At 38.8% G+C, this 16,518-nt stretch overlaps 1 protein-coding gene across 1 annotated transcript; it reads left to right on the forward strand.

Moving 5' to 3' along the window:
- The first annotated feature begins 999 nt into the window (after positions 1-999).
- LOC113174650 (secretory carrier-associated membrane protein 5-like) lies at positions 1,000-6,204 on the forward strand. The gene is made up of 7 exons (XM_026378730.1): positions 1,000-1,131; positions 1,571-1,638; positions 1,826-1,945; positions 3,398-3,554; positions 4,044-4,145; positions 4,589-4,706; positions 5,071-6,204. Exons 2-7 carry the CDS (start codon positions 1,632-1,634, stop codon positions 5,245-5,247), a joined length of 681 nt encoding a protein of 226 aa, XP_026234515.1. The 5' UTR covers positions 1,000-1,131; positions 1,571-1,631; the 3' UTR covers positions 5,248-6,204.
- Positions 6,205-16,518: the final 10,314 nt, after the last annotated feature.

The following is a 16,518-nucleotide window of genomic DNA, read 5'->3' on the forward strand; positions in this document are numbered from 1 at the left end:
GGCAAAACTATTTCACTCTGGGATCAAGAAAGTTTTTTGAATCGTGAATCTTGAATCCATCCCAGAATCATACCTGTTTTAATGCAGTGCCATCTAAGGGCCCGAAGATCATTAATAAGGAGCGTTGTGTTTTAGCCTTGTCACTTGCAAAGTTTTAAAAGTATCAAGCTTTAGATGGTATTATTACTGTAGATGATGATAAGTCTTTGCAAATTTACATTAGGGAACATTATTCTGAAATTGTCTGACAGTTAACTTAATGTTCTTCCAAATCTTCCTTGCTAACACCACTTTGTTGTACCAGAATTTTTTTCCTCTGTCCCAATTTTTCTGAGATGAGTTGCTGCCATCAAGCTCAAAAATACATTTTCTCAGTAAACATTTGATTTTCATCTTCTATTGTGAATCAAATATGGGTTCATGAGATGGACTAATCATTCAGCATTGTGGTTTATGTAGATTTTACACATATTTAGCTTTGGAACACTTTCCCAGATAAATAAATGAATAACAACACTTTCTTCTATCATTTGTTTAACCGACTTCCCTTTATCTGGTTTTAGGGCTTGTGTCAGAATCTAACCTCATTTTCAGGTAATATATATATATATACATACATACAAACATATAGAACTTTAGTGCAGTCCTATTATTTAAATCTACTGACTGCTGTCTCTTTTACATAAGAAATCTTGAGTAAGCAAAATATCATGCATCATGTATGCAAATGCATGTATTTTCTCATAAAGAGGAATGTTACTAATTAATCTATAAAACAGAATAGATGTGCACTGTCACTGCTAATTGTCAGTCCCACACTGTTGGCTCTATACCTCGGTTTCAGCACCACGGACAGAGAGCTAACCGGTGATTGGGTCAACAACACAACGTCAAGGATTAGATTAATCCGCCCATTGGTCTGAATCAAACTGACAGCAGATTGAAGCACTGTGATTGGTCGAGAGTCGGGAGAGTTAGGATTTAATACCACCTGCTCAGAAGAAAGTCTTATAATCGTTTGATAGTTTGCTTGTAGATATCATCAGATTGGAGGTCTCACCCCGTTCAACAGGCATTTGAAGCCCTCACTGGAGGCTGTGTGACCGGAGGAGCGTGTGCTCTGTGCAGGAGGTAAGAAGATTAGATTCCTGTGCAATCCGTAATTCCTGGCTGTCACGGCCAGTCTCTCTGTCTGTCGCATCGAGCGACTCTTGTCGGGCCATTTCCCCCATCAAACGCAGTTTGCATGCGATATGTGAGCACTTTGTGCGTGTGTGTGTGTGTGTGTGTGTGTCTGTGTGTGTGTGTGTGTGTGTTTTCATTGGTGGTTAAAATGTAATCACCACTGAGACGTGCATGGACGACTCAAACATTAAATCCTCCAGTACAACGTATTAGCAATCGCAGTAAACGCCGGTTTACCCTAAGGTATCTACTGTATGACAGGTTTTTAAACAGTATGGAAAGTAGTCACCTACTTTATGTGCGCTCATAATGAGATTCAAGTCAAAAACTGCAAAGGGGCTGCAGAAATAAGCATTTCTTGTCCTGGTCTGTGTTTTCTCTTTAGCTGACAGCTTCAACAGACTGAGGAACGAGTGACTTTAAGCAGCAACCTTGACTCTCTCCACATGGCAGGTCAGTGATTATATAACTATATATATATATATATATATATATATATATATATATATATATATATATATATATATATATATATATATATATATATATATATATATATATATATGTGTGTGTGTGTGTGTATATGTGGCTACTAAAAAGCGATCCTGGAAGAGTGTCATGTGTAAATGATTTGTTGCAGAGCCAAACTTCCCTCCACTGCCTGGATTTATTCCAATCAAGCCATGTTTCTATCAGGACTTTGATGAGCTCCCTGAACAGCACCGCAGCATGTGCAAGAAAATGTACCACCTGTGGATGTGTGAGTGACTTTCAGTGGAATGCAATACTAAACATATGTACTGTACCATGTTACATGATCCTCCTGCATTGTGCTAATGAATAATGTTTGCGTCTTCAGTTTTATCTCTGATACTTTTTTCCTGCAGGAGCTACCTTAATTCTTGAAATTGTCAAAATTTCCCTCACAGCTCTCATAAACGGTTTTCTGCTCTGTGGTCATCTAACAATAAAAAGGATGTAACAGAAGGTCGATGGTTTACAAGGATCTTTGCGGTCCAAAAATATTTTTTATTGGCTGTAGCTGTGATGTCCTGACTGGTTTATTTGCTAATGAGTCATAGCACTGACCAGATGGCCTTGGTTTGAAGAGAGCGGTTAATGTTGAAATTGATTTCAACTATTTTGACCAGAAGCACTTTTATCAAAGTTTATTATACCATAAACAAGCCGTAAAATGATGTTTGTGATATTGCTGTGCTCTGGAAGCTCCTTGCCCGTCCATGAAGGCATGCAATAGAGCAGAGGGCAGGGGAAGAACAAGACAGAGACAGAGTCCAAAGCTGCTGCAACGTGCACCACCACAGCCTTGTTTTGATTGTGTTTGCAGTGTGTAATCAACAAATCCAGGGATGTTTTTCCATTTGCAATAATCACGTGTACACATTCAATATGTATCTATGAATTGAAACTTGAATCTTTCACTGGAGCTAAACTCTTTTCTTTCTGCAGGTGGCTTCTTTTTTGTGTAATTAATAAGCAGAAGCAGGTATTCACAGTGCCAAACTGTTTTTGGATTTGCTATTTGCCATATGTCGCTATGTGTTGGTGCTAAATGTGCATCGCTTTTCTCCCTTATTATTTTATCACTTCTTAAGTCGTCATGCTTTTTGTTCTTTTAACATTTCTTTCTCATCTCAATTGTTAACACCATTCAACGCCAACAGCATTTTTGTTTTCAGTGCAGAAGTGCAGATTTATAGTTTTTCTTACTGGCTTGAACACTTCTGTCTACTGAGACAGCACACTTTCAAAACAGTTAACACACAGGCTGAAACAGAATTTGAGTGCCCAACATGACACGCTTTGGTTGCTAACTATTCAATGATGATGTAAAGGAAAAAAGTGTTAATACATTTGCAAGAGAAAAACTGCAATGCTGCAGCTGTTGTTTCTTGGCACCAGAGCCCAACACTTCAATTAGAACCAAGGGCAACTAAAGACTAGACAAGCTTAGTAGAAATTAAATACAAAACATTAAATAGAAAATCAAACAGAAAAGGACACACACTTATAGTAATTTAAAGAACACAAGCTCTTTCATGAGTTAAGTATTGCAATTAAATATCTCAACACTTACTGTCGTCATATCAACTTTCTTTCCTTTGCAACCTCTTTTCTGCATGTGCATGTACCAAACGGATGCATGTTCTTGTTATTCAGTGTCTGAACTTGTTCTGCTCTGTTCCTGCAGTGAATAGTGCTACACTTGCAGTGAATCTCATTGCCTGCTTTGCTTGGATGTTTGGTGGAGGTGGAGTGACTAACTTTGGTTTGGCTATAATCTGGCTCATTATGTTCACTCCCTGCTCTTACGTCTGTTGGTTTAGGCCCATCTACAAGGCCTTCAAGTAAGTCAAATCTAAATTACTGACGTTCTCTACATAATGTTATATTGCAGTATACCCTTAAAAGGTGGTGTTGAATGACAACCTGAGTATTATTTCATAGATCTAATCTCATTGATAATAAAATCTATGCTGTGGATATAGGTTACATTCCTGGTTTATAGTATACTTATTATTGGGGCTTTTTGAGTCCCTTCTGGCACATCAGAGTGCTAATAAAGATAATTGAACACATCCTTCTATTGACATGTCGGCAACCATTTACAGGATATGAACACGACAAAAAAAGTATTTTCTTACCATACTTCAAAAGTCAAAATCATCATCATCAGCAAAAATATCTTCTTAAATAATTTCCTCTCCTCCTGGCTCTATATACTTCCCCTTCTTGTTGGGCTGGAATGGCGTTGATTAACCTGTAATCAAAGACACAAAGTGAAAATACAACATTATGTCTAAAGCAGGAATACTGTTTTGTCCTTTCTTTCACAGGACTGATAGCTCTTTCAACTTCATGCTGTTCTTTTTTGTTTTCATGGCTCAAGTTGGCATCAGCATCATTCAAAGCATAGGCATCCCTGGATGGGGAGTATGGTATGTAGTCCCAGACTGAAAATGCACACAAATTATTTCTTGTATTTATTTTTTTAAATAATGTAAATCTACTTATAGCAGAGAAATTCACATTTTCAATCAGAATATCTACATCTTTATCTATATCATTCAAGATATTTTCACCTGCATTCATAAATGATTAATTAACTGTTATGCAAGGTCACACAAAAATCTTAAAGTTGTTTTAAACAGATAAATCCACTTCTGAGTGAGACATTATTAACTTGTGCAATAAATCCAGTTGGACTTGGATACCTGGATATTCTCCATGTTTGAGCTGTAAAACATTTCAACTTTATATTACCACAGAGTTATTGGCATTTAACGTCCAGATGTTCTGCGGTTCTATCATGATAACAAATACCTAAAATTAATCCATTTTTAAATGAGGTTTTGTTAATAGTCATGTTTGTCTTTTTCAGTGGCTGGTTGGCTACCATCTCCTTCTTCAGCTATAATATTATAATTGCGCTGATCATGCTGGTCCCTACCATCATGTTCACTGCTGTGGCCTCATTGTCCTTCATTGCCCTCACCAAGGTATTTGACTCATGTATTTCTACAAAGATACTTAAGAATTATCTTTAGAGTGATGAGTGGTGCGGTGGTTTGTTCCACTGGTGCCATTATTTTGCATCAGAAAATAACTTTCTATCATGTTCTGTAGCTTCTATTCTGTGTTCTACTTGTTATTACAGATGTGTTTTTGTTCTTGTAAAGTAGATACCAATGTGATAGATCTGCTGAATGAATGATGGAATGATTATTTGAACAAAGTTGAATTGTAATAACACTCACAATCAGGTGTAATTATACCACATGTTTAGTTAATACTGCCTTAAAGTTCTTTTTATACCATTACATCATTAACAAAAATAAATTAAAACATATCTATCATTTGCAGATTCATAATTTTTACCGTGGGAGTGGGGCCAGCATGTCCAAAGCTCAGGAGGAATGGGCCACAGGAGCCTGGAAGAACCCTCATGTCCAGGCGGCTGCTCAGCAGGCTGCCATGGGGGCAGCTGCTGGAGTCATGCAAGATCAGTACTCCAGCCCGCAGTATGACAACCAGATGTAGCCTCCTCAAGACAAGAAGGGTCAGAAAAATGACATGAGAGTCATGCCAAAGTTTGATCAACAGGGTTTAGACAATTGCACGAATATTGGTAATTAATTTTTTCAAATGTTCGGATATTAAGTTATTACATTTTGTCCACATTCAGCAAAACTGCAGATATCTCTGTGGGATATTGTTTTTTTTCTTTCCTGTATTCAAGGGCATGGTAATTATGTATGTATGTTTTTTTTTTCCTTTGTGGAGAAGTAACTAGTTTTTAATATGGATTACAGTACTTTAGTGGTTCCACTATGAGAGCTGTGCTTTGTGTTGATGTGCAGTTTTTTTTTACAACAAAAACAACAACAACAACAAACAAAACAAAAAAAAATCTAATTTTTCTTCAAAAACACAAATGTCCAATGTAGCACTGATCAACTAATTAGGTTATAAATTCAGGGAGGATTTAGAAGGATAAATTACTTAGGTTGTAATGTTGTTTTAGTTTCTCATTTATTTTCAAACTCAAAGTTAAACTAAAGATCCTTTGCAGTTTGATAACTATGTTTTTATTTTATTTTTAGTGTTTTAAATGATGATTCTCTCGTTGACCTCAGTTCAGTTTCATCATGGTCCCCTGCGGTTTGTCAATGATTGCACTGTGAAATGGAAGAATGTTGCAATGTGCAAAATGAAGTCTGTCTGTATTACAATAGGAGACAGTATTATTGCAAGACTTTAGCAGGATTTAAACTGAAATTCAAAATCAAATCTTGCTAGCAGCTGCCTCGCTGATGTGTTTGAATCTTCCTGTTGACATGTCTACCTTGCTCTGAAAATGTCAGATTATTATCATTTATAATGAACTCTATGTAAATTCAGCGAGTAACCAAATGCAACAATAACATTAAAACAAATGTCTTTTATGAGCTGTTGTGTGAAATGCAGATATCTCTCCTGCTGTATGGTTGGTTGACCACAGAGGGGCACTAATGGTTTTAGTATGAATTAAAAGCATCTACACGGACAGATTACCTTCATTCATCCTTCACAGATTACAGGCTGCACATATGGCTGCCCCCTCAATTGTGTTTGTTTGCTTTTGACTCTGTCGCTCTTTCTTTATGTCACTCCCTTCTCAGTCTTCCTTCCCATTAGATTGTAGGAACTTAAGGTAATCACTAAAAGCACATTCAAAGGTGCAAATATCAGGTATTGTGTTATTTCTCCCGTATTCAGTGAAGAATTCTCTCTTTGCTAAAAGAAAGCAACATGAACCTATAGCAGGTTTAATATAGGGTGTCACACTTTTCAATCAACTTAGATTTGTGAAACATGCCGTACATTGTAGCTGACAGTTACCGCATTCATACTTTGGTATAGATGAAGAACTTAAGCTCATTAAAAACCACGTTTAAGTAAACTCATAAAATAAGCTGCTAAGTTTAATATCCACCGATGGCAAACTGTTTGTTATATCATTATGATGCCGTTACTTCAGAAGGCTGCTTTGACTAGAGCCTATTTGTTTCTTGTGTGGCTGTTTTATTATATTTGCCCCATTTAATCAAGACATTGTACTCAATCATTAAAATGTGATTTTAAATTGTTTCCAATACATTACACACAGCAAACGGTACTGCAGCTACAATTGAACACACTTCAAATGGAAAATTAAAAAATGGGAGGTGTGGTGTTTTCCTTCAGGTGGCAGTATTGGCCCTCTATTGCTGTCTGCCAGTCACACTGACTGTCCACTAGGGGCACTGTATGGACTTCATTTTTCTTGTCCATGATTTATTTTTAACGTCAGACAAGAGCAACAGAAATCTGAGATACATTGGATGATTGATACTACTTGCCTGACAAAAAAAAAAAATATATATATATATATTTGTTCCCTACATTTTGCAAACACTTGACATCAGGTGACAGCAGCAGGTGACAATCATTGAGATTAGATTCAAAATATATTTTAAATGGATTTGTGTGGCTGTTCTCCTCCCTACTATCTGCATCTCTGTGAGTTGTGAGAGTGAGAATTACTCTGTAGAGACGGGGATAAAATTATACAGTGATATAAATACCCAGAGGATCCACCAGCAGCCACCAACAAACACTGTAATTGCCATACACAATCTCTTGTGACAAGAAGTGACAGCAAAGACTTGCACCTTCAGGTAAACAGGACTGCTTGTCAGTTACAGAATGTGGTCATTGATTCATAACAAATCAAGACTGCACAGATGCTTTTCCTTTTGTTTTCTTCCTCGTCCCCGTGTAAGACATGACATGAAAAACATCCTAATTCATTCTGGCTGGACTAAAAAAGGCAGGTCTGACCTAGATGCTTAGTGTGTCTTAGGATTGGTTTACAGTGGGCTGTATGTGCTGTTTCTCATACGAACTAAGGTGCTTTAAAGTAAAATATCTTACACTCGCTGCCTATAGTGGGAACACAACAGCTTTTTAACATGTTCTTATTTACCTATGAATACAGCTGATGCAGATTCATCCATCAGATAAATGGAAGACAGTATGGTGGTATGTTGGATTTCTGTCTTCAACCCCTTTTTTCTTTTTTATAATACTGAGCCTGCAGAGACAGGCAGCTTGTTCCACCATCGGGGCACCTCTGAGTCTTTCGCTGTGTGCTTTGGGGATAATCAGGTACCATTGGTAGGTGCAGCGCAGCAGGTGAAGGATTGTAGGGCTGGATAAAGGTGTTCAGGTAGGAATGTGCTGTTGAGTTAACCACTGTGTTGGCGAGTTTCAAGTCTGAGTCTGATGCGTGTAGGCCCGTTAAGCCAATGCAGGTATAGTACGAGCAGCGGTTTTATGGTGTATCCTGCAGATTAGGGACGGAAGTAGATGCTGTGTTGTATGGTACGAGCTCTCTTAGGGGGATAGAGATAAAGCGATTTGCACTGTGCTGGCTGCTGGGTTGAGTAGGCAGAGTTTTCAAAATGTCTGAAGGTACTACTTTATAGTTATTCTTTATCACCTTTTACACTCATCCTCTAAATAAGGGGAGTAAATTAGAAAATTATTTACCATAACAAGGAAACATTGTAAACAAAAACTGTACCTCTTTACTTTACATCTCAATGAATACAATTGAATAGGTCTTTGGATGTATTAAAGGTGAACACATAACAAACCTAAGCTATGTTTATACATACTGCCTACAACAACAATGGAAAACTGTTGCTATGATGGTTTTCCTCCAGAGGTTTCTTCCAAGGTCGGATGCCTTATTTTAAATAGCCATGTGGCTAATTGTCAGATTTGTGTGCAGAGTGTTGCAGGTAGCCTACACTTTGCTCAGTGCAGCTACGAACTGTCAAGGTGGGGCGGAAGCTATTGGACATAATGGATTTCAGAGGACAGTGGTGTCATTGTCATGTTGTGTGAAAGCAAAATGTCTCACTTTCAAGCAGAGATTTAAACGAGAGACAGTCAAAAAAACACGCAAAAACAAAAAGCTAACCAGAGTTTTCTCATATACAACTGTTTGACATGATCAGTTGTACCAACAACACAGAACAGAGAGGTCTGGAGGGTGGAAGGAGGTGAGGTGCTCATAAAGAGCATAGTATGACCTCAAGTTGACTGAGCACAGAAGGGCTTTGTGTTTCATTTCTAACGAGAGAAGGAGAGAGAGTGCCCTTTCATGCTGTCACACATACACAAACACACACTACAGGTATACAGTTGGAGAATCATGCACTCACTTTTGCGTAACACACACTCAACCTGCAGGCGTTGATATGTGGAAGAACGAGGGAAGTGCTCCCTCGTAAACATGGTGATTCAAACAGATTGTCGTTAGCTATTTTGTCATTTTCTACAATCTACTTTTTTTTTTTTTTGGTCCAAGTGAGACTTAGTTGACTAAGACTAATAGTCAACACATTACAAGGACAAGGCAAATTTTAAAACTGAGTTTACTAAGTGACCTCAAGAAACAGTGAAATGAATGTGTGGGAGGGAGTCATTTGATTCTGCCTCTGTGAATGTGCATCTGCAGCCTAAGGATTTCTAAATTGGGCAGTTAATGATCAAACTGTCTTAAAATAGAATAGTTGGATAAAAAAGAAATAGAAAAAAGGAAACAAGAGAAAAGAGTAATTATGTTCATAATTGTTTGCAGAATTGCCCATTTGCATCTCTATAAACTGTTAATTATGGCCCTTAGAGTTGGTGACCCAAAAAGGAAATAAAAAACCTCAGCGTGCCTTTGTGCTGTGACTGATCAAACTGCGAGATGTCATTAGCAACATAACAGCGACTACAATCGCAGAATTTCACTAACATCATCAAAAGTTTGCTTTGACTTAAAATAGAAAGGAAAGATGAAAAGTAAATGTGCGAATGGATGGTGATCCAACAGCACAGCGATGTCACTAAGGATTTTGCTTCTATACAATTATTGTTTCATTTATAATAACGTTTTACTTCATACATCACCAGCCCACGTCAACTGGGAGAAATGCGTGATTACCCTACAACACTGAAAATCATTCGGATTTACTTTTACCATCATTTCAGTGTGTGTGTGTGTGTGTGTGTGTGTGTGTGTGTACGACATACATACAGCTCACGCTCACAAAAAACAGTTGTTGTTCTTAGGTCGACCTCTTCTCTGGAAGCTGTTTCATCATTGTTGCTGATGAGACCTTCTACTGTTGTGTCATCAGCAAACTTAATGATGCGGTTGGAGCTGGATGTTTCGGGGCAGTCATACATTAGCAGCATTAACCTAAGCTCTGTGCTCAGGTTAATGCTTTGTGGTGCTGCACTGAGGTCCACCACACAGAGCCCACCCCTCTGCCAGTCCCAGCTACGCTACCTCTGAGGATGAAGTTAGTAGGTGTGTTTCCTAAAATGTGGAACTATTTCTTTGACAGGAAAGTGACTTCTGACATTGACAGCTGCACTTTGACAACTGTGCTGACACAAACTCAAACAAATGTACTGTACAAATCAGCAGCTCACAAAAGCTATTGGCATGATGCAGCTAACGTTTCCACCCTAGATCATCTTTACATGTGCATGATGAGAGGAATCAGAGCGTCCAGCCAGCTACTAAGGAGGGGTCACAGCTGTCTGGAGCCGGGCCACGTTAGTCAGCTACAGCGAGGGAGCGCTGCTGCCACCAGCCTCTGAAATCACCGATCTGATGATGGGAGTCGTTCCCCTGACAGCGCAGCAAACGATGACAGTGGAGGTTGGAAAATGAGTCTGGTGAAATATGGCCCTGTCAGAGAGGAGGGAGGCTGAGCACAGTGGCACAGGGCCGTCACTCCCAGTGGCTGACTTCATCACTGACACTTCCCCTGAAGCCAGTTGAAGGGTGGGTGTGTGGTGGAGTAGGGACCTGATTAAAGTTGGAAGCCTATCTTCCCTCCACAAGATCTTCTCATTTGTTCAAATTGCCTTGACTATAAACACGAACATCCCAACTTCAATTTCTGCCTTTCAAGGAAAAGAAGCCTTAATGAGAATTTATTGCCCGGTTGTTGTAAGCATGTGGACTCCCAGAGATGCCGGGAGATTTGTCCATTTGCATATTTAAAATTGATGAGCACGTAAAGCGAGGCAACTACGTTGTAAGGAAAGAGTGTTTTGTTTTTCCAGCGTGCACCAAAGACAAGCCAGATGTTTCAGTGATGAGGTAGGCAGTATTTAAACTGTCAGGCAGTGCACTCAAGTGTGTCTCGTGTCTTTGACACAAGCCGCGTCTTTGTCTCTTATAACGCCCATTGCTTTCGATGTGGAGTGTTAACACAAGAAGTGAAATGTTTGTTAACTCAGACATATATGGTGGAGTCAGCTCTGCACAAAGTGTATGCAGGATGAGCTATTATCAAAACAAATGAGCCAGCAACTGCAGCTGCATGTAAATCAGAGCACTGTTTTCTCCTCACTATTCAAATGTCTTCAGCCATTCACCATCTCCCTGCCAGTGGTTTCTCATTTGCCTCTATTCTTCCTTTACAAAACCAGCCTTTCCTCTTACCTTTCCAATGCAGCGATGCATTTATCCCTGCGAAAATGCAGATTTCTTCACATCTTTATTCATTTAATTAGCTTTCAAAGCAGAGCTAGAGCCAGAAGAGGAATTACCTGTGGCCTTGATATTGTGCCACAGAATCTCTACACAGTAGGCTCTGCAGAAATTAGACCTCGGGTCTGGAGGTGGACTTTTTGGCAATGTCGGCTCACAGACTAGTCCCCATTCTCTCTTTCCACTAAATTCAATTATTCGCACATAAACCTGCTGGAGTGAAGAATGGAGGTCTCAAGTCATGTCTTTTAGGCCTGTCTCGTTGTAAGCCAGCTGGTCAAATTAGGGTGGAGTGGTTTGAGACTGTGTCAGCAATTAAGTAACCACAAACCAGGAGGGCGTTTGTACGTCAGGCACTCTGGTCATGAAAGGCTTATGTTTTTAAAATGACATATATAAATCTTGCAAATTATCATAAAATATACAAAACCGCCTGAGAGAGTTCACACTATTAAATAAAGATGTGTGCATTCAGTCCAAACTTAATTAAGCTCTTATACATATTATATGCAGATTGTGGAGGCGAAGCGCTGCAGACAAAAAGTCTGGTTAAATACAAATAATTATAAGCTAAGCACAAACACTCCCTCATGACATCACTGCAAACTAATGCAGACACTGGCTGGGATTAAAAGGGGACAGGGGTGGGGAGGGTGCAGCTGAGGTGAGCAAATTACTGAAGCTGAATGTTGTCACCTTGTCATCAGTGTCACCACAAACGTATGATTATGCTCCGCATGAGTGAAATAAATGTCAGTAAATATCAAATAAACTATCTGGTGCATATGAAGGAAAGAGATGAGGAGGAAGACTTGAATTTAAAGCAGTGTTCAAGGCAACTAATGGGAGAGTTGTGAAAGGTTTTTCTTATTTATATAATTATTTGTTTCATTAATTATCTTATTGTATTATCGTATTGATCACCTACAATTGAACACTGGCTTGGCTGAATATTGTGATGGCCAGTCTCAGTGGATGCTATGTTAAAATTATCATCACAGGTATGACAACAAATCCCAGGGCTCAACCACTTCACCAGCTTCACCAATGTGATGGCCCCAGCCTCATCATCCTGCTCCAATAGTACTTCTAGGAATCTAAGCTAAAGCCCATTTGCGATATCAAGTCATCATTCGATCATGACCAACACTTGGAGTTGTCGTAAAGGTGTCTCCTTGTGTTTTTCCATTTTCAGCATTAGCAGAATTACAGTGTGCTCCCGCAGGCGCTTTGTGTATTCAGTGACGTCCTACCACTGAGAATGCCGGAAGATCTAATAAGTCTTGCTTCACTTCACTTGATCTGTTTCCTCAATTATGGTGTAAGCTTGCAGCTGCAAAATGCTTGTTCCTTTACATAGGTTTGCTGGTAAAGTAAATACGGCCTGCTACAAGGGGAAATATTTATCTTGGGGGGGCTTCTCCCTACAGATCTTCACCTTATCCAAGATCAGACATAACATTTGCTGCCCAAAGCAACTATTTACTTGTATAATGCATTTGGCGTTATCTTATTGCAACCTGATCTGTGTGTAGTCTGGATTATTCCCCTTTTCTCTAGATACTAATACACTATCTTGTCACATGTTCATGTTTGATCAGGGACCTGCATGTTTGCGGAGCTCACGCACTGAACGAGGGGGGGGGGGCTGCAACATTGGAGGGGAATTACAACATGACTGCTGCTTCAGCTAGAGTCAGAAAATGCTGCTCAACATTATTTTGTGCTTTGTGTGAATTTGGTGCAGAATGTTTACCACTACATGGGGTGTCCCACCTTGGTGTAACTGTTGGCTCAGGGAGACTAATAACACTGCACGACCTATCAGCTCATCAGTATCACCTGACTCCAGTTCTGCACAACCTGACAAGCCTTTCTGACCATTTCTACCAACACTTCCTCCTTCTGCATTGTGTTGATTTAGCCCTCCAGTCTCCTCTTGTTCTATTTTCTCGGTAGCATGCTTGTGTTAGCATTTCTGGCATTATGCATCATGTGTATTTCATATCTCAATATATGCTGGGTTTTATTTTGTACACCCTTCAGGGTATTTTTATGTGCTCCACTCAGAATTTCACAGTGTTTGGACTCACTTGGGAAATACCCTCTAACACATTTCTGATAAACACAACCTGCATATTCATTTGTTGCAAGGAATGGTACTAAATCATTTACATGTCTCTAATTCAATTGCTCTGACAGCCACTGCAGATGGTGCTGCAGGGAATGTACAGCAGTATGTCCTTTTCATTACCAATATCAAGAACATGAAGCCAACACTGTAAAAGAGTCTCCTGGTGGACATTTGCATTACTGCCTATACTCCACTGAGCAATATAAGACTTAATTTACATTACTTTACCAGCAGCTGCAGGACAATTACGTAGAATGTAACTTGGATAAGGCAGCCAAAGTCTATCCAGTCTTACTGGAAAAGTAATAACTATTCAATACCTCATTTGACTTACGTCTGCTTCATTAAGAGTTATCTACTTGTGTCTCACTCTCTTCTCTCTCTCTCTTTCACACACACATACACAACCAGAAATATACACAGTCACACACAAAAACATATTAACATAAACACATATGGTCAAAGTTAATCACATACCAGCACGTACTGCAGTACTTTGACAAAACAACATAATGTGACAGAGAGAGCTGGAACGAGGTGATTTCGTGTGAACAGCCTGAACAAATAAGCCATACGAAGAGGAAGTCCCATCACGGGGGTTAGGGTTTTGTTAGGACAGACCAAATATGAAAAGGAGAACTGTGTATCAAAACAACCAAATAATGGGTTCTCATTCCTCCTGGGGGGCAGGAAATACTTTTACGAATAACGTGCATGTGTGTCCAAACACCATATTTAGCTCTACTGAGTTTAGTTTATTAGGAGCACTGCACAATCTAATGCAATCAGATGTAGTATAATTGTTATCTGTGACCTTTTGAATACACAGGTTTTGTCAAGACTTTGTCAGAGAGAAGTAGATTTTATCTTTGTTTTCAACAAACAAGGTCGTGTTGTCTTTTGTATTTTTCTCTTGCCTTCTGTTCTTTTTTAGGATGTTTTTCTCTGCAAGGTGAATTTTCTGAAAAATAGGCAATTTCCGTACAGTGTATATATTTTTATTTTTTTGTACACACTTGCTTTTCTCTTCCAGTTTTATTACATCTTTATTTCCACATGACAATATATGTAATGCATGATTAAGTACACTTTTCAGGTCATTTGCTATTTTGTCACTATAAGAAACGTGCAACTGTGTTGAACAAATGAAGAGTATTACATTTAGTCATTTGGCAGGCGGTATCATCTACAGTGACTTACAAATGAGGTACAAGGCAAAGGCAGGGTAAGCGTAAGGAGGTCTTGCCTAAGGACTCTTGCTGTAGATAGGTCACAGCTGGGATTCAAACCCCGGTCTCGCCACATGGAGGGCAAGGATCTTACCTCCACACTATCCAACCTCATTACTTTTGTGCTGTTATTTAGCTGTGATAACATTTCAACATACTCTCATTGTTGCAACATTACAGTGATTTCCATGTAATAGCTCTGTGTAAACAATGTGTTTTGGTGTCTGTTTGCTGCCAAAAGGAGGCAGATAATGCCAAACGTTTATTTGCAGTAAAGACTTGCAGAGTGTAAACTTGTAGAAATAAATGGGTCTTTGGCTGACAGCATGTGAGATGATAGGAATATGACCCAATCAGATTATTTTGTCTACACAAATCTCAACCCAATAAATTATGGAAACTAAACTACAACGTGAAAACTAGTGTAATTAGTGTAAATATTTTATGCATGGGACCAGTGTGTGCCACCATGCAGTTGTTTACTAATGGGTGTTATACAACTTATACGTACTGTGTTTTTCTGTATTTGTAAAGGTCAGATTTGCATCCCTGCCTGAATAATGTATGACAAAATCACATACAGTACTGTGGAAATGCCTTAATGCATTAAACATATCACACCTAATCTTTAATGAAGGCAATAATTTTGCTGACTTGTCACACCTGCCAAACAGCATTTCCTCTGACTCAACTGATAAGTATTCTATGTAAACCCACAGATGTGGGTCTCATATGCAGCACAACGCATCACATTCACATCCCATTCCAAGAACACAGAGGACTTGTAAATGTATTTATTGTATATGACATTTTTGACAAATTACATAACCACATGTCAAAGATGCTGTATAATTGTCACCTACTCTTACGCTGTTGTTCCACTGTATATATCGGATTCACATGCTGTTGCATCTTTCTCAGGAAGCATACAGTATAATCATCAGCTACCAAAGTATTTTCAGATCAAATAAAAGAACTGACTATTTACAGTACAACATGAAAAACCTGCACACCATGGGTAATGAATTGGATACCAAAGACAATGTATTCTGCATTTAAACCAAAACATTTGATTCATTTAAAATTGCAAAATGACAACAAAGCAAAATAAAGTAAAATCATATAAAATAATGAAGAAAAAAAAAAAAAAAAAACAATAAACCAAATTTGACATCACAAGACATTTTGGTGTTTTGTAAGATAAGGACATAGATTTGAAATTGTTCCTGGGAAAAGTCCAAATTCAGCAATTAATATAATTTCAATATTCTATATACACTGCCTGTCTCAAAAAAAAAATGCACACACCAATATTTTGTTATACCGCCATTAGCCTTCATTATGGAACAAATTCGCTGTGGCATTGTTTCAATAAGCTTCTGCAATGTCTCAACATTTATTTACGTCTACAGTTGCATTAATTTTCTTCTTGTATTGATGATAGGAGAGTCAGATCTCTGCACAAAGTCTCAAAGGCTTTCCAAAGATTCTCAGTAGGGTTAAGGTCTGGACTCTGTGGTGGCCAATCAATGTGTGAAAATTATGTGCCATATTCCCTGAACCACTCTTTCGCAATTTGAGCCTGATAAATTCTGACATTGTCATCTTGAAATATCCCCATGACCTCAGGGAAGAAAAAAAATCCACTCATAGGATGACCTGGTCATTCATTATATTCAGGTAGTCAGCTGACCTCATTGTTTGGACGCATAACGTTGCTAAACCCGGACCTGACCAAGTGCAGCAACCCCAGATCATAACACTGCCACCACAGGTTTGTATGGTAGACACTACAGTAGGCATGATGGGTGCATCACTTTACCTGCCTCTCTTCTTACCCTGATGCATCCATCACTCTG

The sequence above is a fragment of the Anabas testudineus genome, chromosome 3, assembly GCF_900324465.2.
Source record: "Anabas testudineus chromosome 3, fAnaTes1.2, whole genome shotgun sequence".
In the NCBI taxonomy this organism is placed as follows: Eukaryota; Metazoa; Chordata; class Actinopteri; order Anabantiformes; family Anabantidae; genus Anabas; species Anabas testudineus.